Raw genomic sequence first — 10,845 nt, forward strand, 5'->3', positions numbered from 1 at the left:
CTAAACCCTAAACCCTAAACCCTAAATCCTAAACCCTAAATCTTAAACCCCACCCTTTAACTCTAAACCCTAAGTTTGTGACTTTTGATAAAACATTATGTGTTATTTTTGTGACTTTTGACTTTGAGTGCTAGTTTGGGAACAAAAACTTGATTTAGTGTTATTTTTGTCTTTTTCTCCAAATAAAATTAAGAAAAGGAAACTTAAGCCTTGCCAAGCACGTTAAGGAATTGGTGTGTTTGCAAGGTCGACGTCTTTCTACGCGCTGCATTAGGTTCCTCCGGGTGGGAGACGGTTCGTCCTCGAATATGAAGCGTCATTATCACCATGAAATGGATAGATATACATGAAATTAAACACATTGTAAGTGAGGAGATGTGGAGGAAGTTGAAGGCTATAGACATTTGGATTGATTCGTTCGAGTACTTCCACGTGACCAATCTTGTGTGACTTAAGATTGTTATACTCACCAATTGAAAGACGATTTTTGTAAAAAAAAACCACCCAAACAAGCTCGCCTGGATTAAAAATGACTTCTTGATGCTTTATGTTAGCCGTGAGTTTGTACTTCGAAATAGAAGCTTCCAAGTTCTCGGCTGCCGATGAATGTTTTGAAGGTTGGACACCAAATCCACTGCTGAAAATGTCTTTTCTAGCAAAGTAGTGAGATCAAGAGCGCACCGAAGAACAAAACCATAAACGACTTGAAACAGAGGGTAACCCAAACTATGATTGAACGCATGGTTGTGAGAAAATTCTACCTGAGGCGACTTTGAATTCCATGACTAAACATTATCGCCGACGAGACAACAAAGCGAATTTTCCAAAGACCTGTTTGTAACCTCTGTCTGGCCATCCTTTTGTGGGTGATAATTATCTCCAAAAATGACTTAAGAACCGCATATCTCGACCAATTGAAGCGTAATGGTTGAGTGATATCCCAATTCAGTCGGACTCTAATGAATTCAGCTTGACTCTGATATATATAATTTTTTTAATTTTGTAATACTATAAAGAATGTATTCAAAATGAAATTTTAAGTGATATGTATTAAAATAACAAAATATGTTGTTATTCAAATATGAATTTTAAAAGTTCATTTAAAATTCAATATTTAAAATTTAATTTTAAAATCCACTTATATTAAAACATTTTAAATAGAAAATTTGAGGAAATTTGTCAAATAATGAAGTTAAAAAATATATATATTGAATTTTAAATGAACTTTTTATGTCAAGTAATGAAGTTGTTAGGTGGAATTTCTGAAGTAAAACTATAAAATTAAATTTTTGTAGTTTTAGATGAAGATTTATTGAAGTGTTTTTTATTTAAATTCCAATAAATTTTATAATTTATTTAAAATTCATTAAAAATAATCACTTCGAGTCGTTTTACATTTTAAGAACTTGTATATTTTTTAAAAAAGTTGTACAGTTATAATCACATGTATAATAAAAAAACTAATTATATAGGTTCTCTCTCTTATTCTAGAGAGAGACTTTTCTCTCGAATTTTCTTCTTACCAAACCTGGAGGGATTCAATATTCATCTTTTGTTGTAAGATAATACGATCCAAGGTCGATGTTTTGTTCCGTTTAGCGGATGTTAATCTTCGTATAGGCAATTTTGTTCACTTCGCTAGGCAATTTTGATGTGCTCTTCTAACCGTTCTTGAAGCTATTCTCCAATCTTCATTTATCTCCGGTCGGTTTGATTTTAATAAAATTCTGATCTTTGATCGGATATGTTTAAGCTCCTCTCTCGCCAAAATGGTCATATCCCGACTGCTTTCTTTGGGTTTCTTTCTTGCCGTTGGTCATTATTCTCTACCTTCGTTAACAAAGATATCAATCTTTGCTTCTCTGTTATAAGCAAAGTTTTCCGAGGAGATGAAGGATGAGTTTTTGCAAGTTTGTTTCTCGACTTATTTCAGCTTAAAGAAGAGTTGAACCTTGTTATACATACAAGTGTTTCAACAAAGGCTGTTAATGAATCGTTTAAAGCATCTTAGCGGCTTACACATCTGACGAAAAGTGGAAAGTTCCACGGAAGTAGAGGCGTCAAGAGAGTGTGAAGCATGCAATTGGACTCAAAGTGGGGATGGATCTACAGCTCCGGAACTGATCTGTGACTGATATTGGTAGTTTCAAGTTAGTCACTGTTCCGAAGGCGTCGTCTATTCAAATCTGAATTCAAAATTATTTATAATTCACGCAATAGTTATTATATTTGTCATTATTAATGTAAATCCATAAAATTTTATAAATAACTAGGACATATGTAAAAACATAACAGTAATATTAATTAATAAAATTTTACATATAAAATTATAAATAAAAATACATAATTAAATATTAAATTACAAAGCAAAATACAACATTATTCTATAAAATAATTTCTGTAATGTTCCATCTTCGATTATACAAAATTTGTTTAGACAATATTTTACAGGTTCCGGAGCAAATTTACTAGACTATTAGTGTGGTTGTAATATTTAAATTTATGTAATAATTATGTTTTCACGTATTTTTTAAAAAAAATTTTATTAACTTTTTTTTATAATATTTTTGTTGCCTAATTCTAGTTTTAAAATATTATAAATCTTATTTTAAAATTTTTATTTAATTTTATGTGTAAAATTTTAATTTATAAAAACGATAAATGAGAAAATACTTAAGAATCATAAATGTGATGTGTAATTAATTATAAACATCAAAATGCAAATAAAAATATATAACTTCAAATTTAGAGTTTTGAAATTTTGAAGTTCTTTTTTGGAGTCTAAAAAGTTTTATATTTGAAATTATAGGGGTTTTTTAAGAGATACTATCATAATGGTTTAAATAGTGTAATGGGTTTTAAGTTTGATGTCCAATTGTATTAGAATGGCTTTGGCCTTTAATAGTATAGATTAAAAAAAAAAAAAAAATTTGTATCGAGAGCGAGGGATCAAATGCTAGTATGGGACAAAGGGGGTCAAAAAAATCTATTATAGACCTCTTCTATTTTTAATTAAACAATATATTAAAAATAAATCAAAAATAGGGGTAAAAGACCATAAGACCTACAAAATTAAACATATTTACTAGTTTATGCCATGACTATCCTACCCAGATTTGATCCGGATCCATACCCAAAATCCGACCCAATTTTAACCCTAATCTTCTTCTTCTTCCTCTTTTTTTTTCTCCATTAATATTCTTCCACCTTAAAACAAAATCAAAAATTTTCTTTAATAATCCACCAAAATTCTTTTTCTTATCTCAAATCGATCAACTCATAGTCATGTTTAATCAATTATATCTTATCTAGAATCAAATTTCATCTTTTACTTACGAGATTGAAGATAAAGAAGAAACGCAGAGTATTACTAAGACAACTAGTACAACTCCAACTAGTACAGCTAGTACAACTGAAATTGGTACAAGTAGTACAACTACAATGAGTATAACTAGTATAAATAGTCTGAGTATAACCATTATAACTGATACAAGTAAAACATGTATAACTAGTACAACTTTGCAATTAATATAGTGGTTTTTATTTTTTGTTTTCAGCGTACGAAGATGATAAAAAAATGATGATGTAGAACCAAGAAGACATGTTTGTCTAATCTTCCCCGCCTGTATTAAATACATGAAGAGTATATTTTTAATAATATTTGATTTGGATAATGATTTGTTACAAGTTGTACTAGTTATACTAGTTGTACTATTTTCGAAAAAAAACCATCTTCATCTTTTTGCTCTCGAGACCAAAAAGGTAGATACGGAGCCAGAAAAAAATTCAACCATGGTTCCAAATACACGAGTCACCCGTAAAAGAAGAAAGAGGGAGTGTCGACGATGAGTAAGAATGACTCACCGGCGATGAACAAAAAGGACTCTACTGTGAAAAAGAGAGGTGCCGCAACGAAGAAGAAGAAATACACAGTGAAGAAGAAGAAGAGAGATACAGCAAAGAAGAGTGAAGTCATGACGAAGAAGAGGAAGCTCGATGGTGGTGTCCACGGTGGTCCTCTTCAAATCTAACCAAGCAGGCTTTGAACCGCGAGAGAGAAACCGCATCTCCATTTGGTAAATAAAACAAAATACTGAAAACTCTCAATTAAAATAAACGAAATTTTGTCACCATTAACCAATTAAGATATTTTATTGTTTATTTCATATGGACATCATCTGTTTGCTTGTTTAGTTGTACAAGTTATATTAGTTATACACATACAAATGATAGAAATCGTGTGGCCATGATCGAACAAGGGAAAAATGATCTAGGGCACAAATGATAGAAATCTTGTGGCCATGATCGAACAAGGGAAAATGATCTAGGGTTGAGAGAAAGAGGAAGTGGGTCCCAACCGAAAGAGAGAAGAAGAGAAGAAAGATCGTGTGGTTCAGATTATAAGAGGTGAGATGATCTAATGGTTGAGAATGCATTTTCATCAAGGGTAATATAGTCATATATAATAAATAAAATAACAAGTAGTTGTACTAGTTTTCTAGTTGTACCGGCTGTACATAGTTGTACTAGTTTTTGAGTTGTACAAGTTTGTGCATAGTTGTACTTTGGCAGTGAAATCGTAAAATATCAGTTGTACCACATAATAAATACAAGTGCATAGTTGTACTTTGGTAGTGAAATCGTAAAGTATCAGTTGTACCACATAATAAATACAATTACATCAGTTGTACCACTTATTTATGTTTACATGTCTTTGCCCGGTTACAATGAAATCATCAATTTCGTAAAAATACATTTCATGTATGTTTTCCAAAAATTTAGTGGACAAACAAGTTAACTAACCTTAAAAGTGTAAGGTGGATCATGTAAGCTTGTGGAGATCTGTAATAATTTTCAAAAAAAAATTCCAAAACTTCAAATAAATTAAGAGAAACTTATGCGTACATACAAATTGAGATATTTTGATTATTTTTTCTCATATGGAATACCAAATTGGTTTTGTCAAATTTATGAAATGTCAAAGTTGTGTCAATTATACTAGTAATGCTCATTTAATATTTAATAAAAATGATATCAATTTTTTATATGTCTCGGTTTAGAGATTGTACCAATATTTTCACTTCATAGCTTTGCAAAAATATGTTCGATGTTTGTTTATCATTATAATATGACTAATATAGTTGATAAATCTAAAATAAAATATATGAAATTTTATCATTATATACAAATTATGATATTTGTTTGTTTATTTCATATGTAAAACATGATTTACTAGTCGTGTTAATTATAGTAGCTACATAATATATATAGATTATAACATTTATATACTATTTATAAAATTTCTTAACATGTTCAGTTGTACGAGTTATACTAGTTATACCCAGTCGAATTAAAGAATGAGATAAGGAAGATTATATGGTTGTAATTAAAGAAAGAAGAAATGATCATGCGGTTGAGATTAAGAGAAAAGAGAGAGAAGGAGAGATAGATGTAATCGTGTGGCTATGATTAAATCGTAGACAAGATGATCTAACGGTTATGATTGATATTTCATTAATGACGTTTTCATAAATATCATATCATCTTCTTTTTTTATGATCCGACGACTCTAGTTTAAAGAGAGAAAAGAGAATCGAATGGCTCATATTGTTCTTTCATTAATGGCAATATTGTAATTTTTTAATTATTGTGCTATGTAGATTAAAATAGGTGGTCGTAGATTTTTTTTCGCCCATTTGTGCTATTTGAGATTAAAGTCCGAGAGCGAGACCGCTGAAAACTAAGCCCTAAGATTCTCAAACAGCCGTCGCTCTCATCACCCTCCGATTCGGCATCCCACCATTGACACGAATCTCAGATCTTATTTGGGAATGGAGTTTTCCTCACAAGACGACGACTTTGGCGGAGATTTCTCCGCTTCTAACGCGTCCAGAGCTGCTTCAGGTCTCACTCACATAACGCGATTACTAATGGTGTTTATTAGCCTAGAATCGTTATCTAATTGTTCATCCGTATCATGTTGCAGGCAGCAAAAGAAGTTTCGGTGATCTCGAAGACGATGAAGATGATGATATCTTCGGATCCAAAAAGGTAATCATAACAACGTTTTGGATATGAATGATGAGAGAGACCTGCTCCTGATCCTGAATGTATTATACTGCCTCGTGATTCTTGAGCTTTGATAATCAAAAGTCGTGCAAAGTGAACAACACAGTTTCACTTTCTCTGGTTTTTGATCACCCGTTTTCTTTCTCTCTCTCTCTCATTTCCAAACACTATATAGCTCAGTTTGCGTTATAAAATATGCTCTTTATCACCACCATTCAGGGTCGTACGAAAGCGGAGGAAGCTGCCCCTGGTGTTGCAACTGCGATGATCCTGTCACTCCGAGAGAGGTTTTTCTTAATCCAGTGCCATCTTGTCTTCAATTTGAATGTTTGGTAGTCCTAACCTCCACTTTTGCTCTTTGCTAGTCTTCAGAACTGTAAAGATGATCTTGCTTCATCTCAGGTATTGCTGTTGATGATCTCTCTTTATTTCTACACTGTTTCTTTTTCACGATATCACTTCTTTTTTTTTTTTTTGTATCTAACAATCATCTCTCTGGTCAGAATGAGCTTGAATCAGCAAAAGCAGAGATCCTCAAATGGAAATCAGCGTTTCAGAACGAGTCTTTCATACCAGCTGGAAAATCTCCTGGTTAGCCTGCCTTCTCCCTGTGTATATGTGATGCTAATCCTCCTGACATTTTCTAATGAATCCGCTTTGCTTTTTTGTTTCTTTTTCTTTCAGAGCCTAGATTTTTGATTGACTACATCCAAATTCTAAAATCTTCTGAGAGATCTTTGAAAGAACAGGTTGGTATTTAGTAATAAAGATGTGTGTATTTATCAGTTGTAGGTTCTGATGGTTTATTTCTCATTTCAGTTGGAAATTGCAAAGAGAAAAGAAGCTTCGTACATTGTACAATATGCGAAACGGGAACAGGAAATGGCAGAGTTGAAGGTAAAACCTCAAGGAAACTCATTTTGCCTCTTCACATGCTTTCGTCTCTTATCCTTTCATTGCCTGTTTCATGTTTATCTCACTAATTAGTCTTCTTGGATTTTTTATTTATTTCTAGTCTGCTGTTCGCGATTTGAAATCTCAGCTCAAGCCGGCATCAATGCAGGTATACATTTCTCCCAAATCATTATAAGTTAATACACAAATGGGCCCGCAAAGCAAAGCAAATCATGAAAGCTAGTTGTTGATAAGCGGATGTTTGCTCTAGTCTGAATACGATGATAAGCGCATGTTTATTGTGAACTTTTTTCTTGGCATCTAATTATTAATCATCTAGCAGCTCGTCACGATCAGATGACATTGTGGTTAAATTATTCTGGTTTAAACTATGTAGGCGAGGAGGCTGTTACTGGATCCAGCAATTCATGAAGAATTTTCACGTTTGAAGGTGTGTGCACCCTACTCTTTTTCTGCCGTCCATTACTATCGACCTTTTGAAGAATGTATTTTGTTATAAGACAATTCAATAGACGATTCAAAATTAAACAAAGTCTTGTTTGAGTTATAAAAGATGTGTCCTTAAATACTTAGCTGACACTGTCTTCATATGGTACAAATTGAATTTGTTGTTTTTCTCTCTTAGGCTGTAGATACAGATACAGATAAAATCACACGAACTTTATGTTTGTTAGAGTGAAGGATGACGAGTACTTGAAATTCAACCTCATGTTTCTTGTTTATGTTACACGACAGAATCTAGTTGAGGAAAAAGACAAGAAGGTCAAGGAACTCCAGGATAGTCTTACAGCATTTACATTTACCCCTCTGAGCTTAAAGGGCAAGATGCTTATGGAAAAGTGCAAAACCCTGCAAGAGGAAAACGAGGAGATTGGTCACCAAGCTGCCGAAGGAAAGGTAATATAGCTTGTTCTGTTCTAAGATCTTTCATTCTGGGATTTTGTTTGGATTATAGAAGAAACGATTCTTTCCAAAAGCATGTGAAAATTGATGGTTTCTTATGTATCAATTATCATGTGGGGGATGGTAGATTCATGAACTAGCAATGAAGCTATCAATGCAGAAGTCTCAGAACGCAGAACTTAGAAAGCAATTTGAAGGTAAGTTATATGTTGATATTTAGGTTTAGCAAAGATTTTGTACATAAGGGGGTTTGGATTGAGAAATTCTTTTTTTTTGTATGTGTGGAATGGCAGGACTGTACAAACATATGGAAGAACTAACTAACGATGTTGAGAGATCAAACGAAACGGTGTTGATCCTTTGTCTTTATATCTGAATTGTTTTTGTTGGAAACGGGATTTTGAAGAGACAAAGCTTAATGATTATTTTTTCAGGTGATAATATTGCAAGACAAATTGGAAGAGAAAGACAAGGAGCTAGAGAGAGTAAAGAAAGGGATGGAGGTTGTTGTGTCTGATGTTACTGAAAAGAAAGATGATTGTGAAGATAAAGATCCAAAATACTCGGCTCTCCAAAAGACGTTCAATTCTATACAATTTGAAAGATAATTTGCATTTGCATTCATTCACGCTCTTATATTGTTCAAAGAGTTTTCTGATAAATGCATGAAAACATTAGTTTCCATTAGTAGGCTTTTGTACCCTTTATTTTTTCGACTTTTCATTGATAGCCCCAAGGCAAATAAGATGCACACAATCAAGCAGCGAGGAATTGCTTTATTCTGTATTCATACAAACTTTCTGCTCTGAATTTCTCAAGATGTCACGTTGACCATAAGCGTATAAAAGAGGACTTGCAAAGATGTAGAGTTTCTTTAGACTTGTAACAAAAGGGTCTTTCATAGAATTGTTAGAAATATGAGAGAAGTGTTGTTGTGAAAGTTGTGTCTTTCTCATTAGCTCTCACTATCAATATATAGTGGAGGTTCCAAGGGTTTACAACAAAGGAGAGTATCTACACATTTATTACATATTGACTACAAATATCTAGACTTGGTCAAAGCTCATAAATGCTCCGGTTGAATGAGTCTTCATCTTGACTAGTCTTGGACGGATGAGACGAACCGGAGACGGGTGTAGACGGACCGGATAGTCTGGACGGATGTAAACCTCCTTGATGGTTAATGGCAATCCACATATCCATATCATGGATTTATAACACCACTACTGAATATCAAAATAAAAACGAATAATATATTCAATACAATTTCTATCTGGATATTGGGTAAAACACTTTGCATTTTGGGAAGAACTATTGCAGCTCAAAACTTGGTTATTGATAAGGTAACACACTATTAAAACGATTATATTAGAAACTTTAGTCTATAATCAGTTAAGTTTTGTAATTTTGAATGGTTGCAAACCAAAGGCTAGAGCACTCTATTTCATATGGAGAGTTGTATGGTCAAAATAAATGGGACCAGCATAATCATCATATGCATCGCATACGAAATGTGTTTTTATTTTCTTTTGTGAGATTTGTAATTGTTTCATCCAGGGCTCCCTGTCGAGGCAGAGGCGTGGGGGAATGAACAGAGAGATGTGACTTTTACAAATTACAATAACAAACTTTATGGTGTAACCATTATGCTGCTCACTTATTTGTACATTTTATATGCTTTCTCTTAGTTTAGTATCATATTATATGCCATAAATGTAGCCTTTATATAATGTTCCAAGTCACACACTCCATCCTTTTTAATTTTTATCATTACATCTCCATCTCCCACCAAGATTATGTGAGGAGTTTTACAAACTAAGCATAATATAAGGTTGAATATTTGATATCCACCTATGAAAGGATAATTTGGTAGACAACAATCGTCACAAGAAAAGACTTTTTATAGTTATTCTTCAAAAGGATAATTTTACAATCTTGTGAAGTAGTTAGTAGAAAATGTATTATGTTCATAAGTACAGTTTAGTTACATCTAGTAGTTTTTTGCAATAATATTTTTATATAATATTGTTTTTTGAATGACTGATTGTGGATCGTGGTAGTTATTCTACAATAGTATAAGTCATTGTCTTCTTATGAAAAAAATATACATGTTATTTACTACACTGATATATTAATATAACTTTGTTGTTTTGATATATATGTACTACATTACTGATTCTCCAAGAAAAAATAAAATTATAGGAAAAAAATTCCAAGAAAATCAAATGTTATATTATTGATAAATATTTATATTTCTAAATACTCCAGTTGGTTATTAATCTAGCTACTATTCCGTTGCACAAGAGAAGATTTCTCTAAGATCACTAGTTTTCTAGTAAGGAATAATTGTTCTTACAACTTTTACCATTACAATAAATATAGTGCAAATCTTATCACCATTATATGGTGTGATTTATGATTTAGCATATTTCACATTATTGATGACTATGGAGTATATATTATCGATTCTATTTATTTTTTAATAAATAAATAAAAAGGACCGAATAGTGGAGAGTAATCGTGGAAAAGGCCCACAAAAGGAACAACATCAATTAGCTCGTGGTTTAGTGCCATGAGAGGTTATGATTCCTTTGCCCCCAATATTGTTTAAATACTTCTTTACTCAATTTCTCTTTTCAGTTTTCAGTAGCACTAATGCTTATATATGTGTTTATATAGATATGAATTTTGTTCAATGTTTTCTCTTGAACATTTGTGTATTTGACCGCTCTAGCTGACAAACTATATATGTAGATAGATATTTTCGATATAGTATGAGACTTTTTGGGATTTGGATTTCTATACTATAGAGGGTTACTTGTCCTCGTAAATATGATTTTAATTTTACAAAAAACATGATTTTAACAAAAAGAAAAAGAATGAACCTGAACTATATATCCTTGTATGTAATCGAATTTTCAATATTCATAACCAATTCTACATTTAGCGCCCCACCCC

General features: G+C 32.4%; 1 protein-coding gene across 1 annotated transcript; it reads left to right on the top strand.

Moving 5' to 3' along the window:
* The first annotated feature begins 5,722 nt into the window (after positions 1-5,722).
* Positions 5,723-8,666, top strand: LOC106298310 (FKBP12-interacting protein of 37 kDa-like). Its single transcript, XM_013734412.1, has 13 exons — positions 5,723-5,904; positions 5,987-6,051; positions 6,289-6,356; positions 6,435-6,471; positions 6,573-6,660; positions 6,754-6,818; positions 6,889-6,966; positions 7,085-7,132; positions 7,361-7,414; positions 7,720-7,881; positions 8,015-8,084; positions 8,181-8,236; positions 8,322-8,666. The coding sequence occupies exons 1-13, from the start codon at positions 5,832-5,834 to the stop codon at positions 8,493-8,495; spliced, it is 1,038 nt and encodes a 345-aa protein (XP_013589866.1). The 5' UTR covers positions 5,723-5,831; the 3' UTR covers positions 8,496-8,666.
* Positions 8,667-10,845: the final 2,179 nt, after the last annotated feature.

The sequence above is a fragment of the Brassica oleracea genome, chromosome C6, assembly GCF_000695525.1.
Source record: "Brassica oleracea var. oleracea cultivar TO1000 chromosome C6, BOL, whole genome shotgun sequence".
NCBI lineage: Eukaryota > Viridiplantae > Streptophyta > Magnoliopsida > Brassicales > Brassicaceae > Brassica > Brassica oleracea.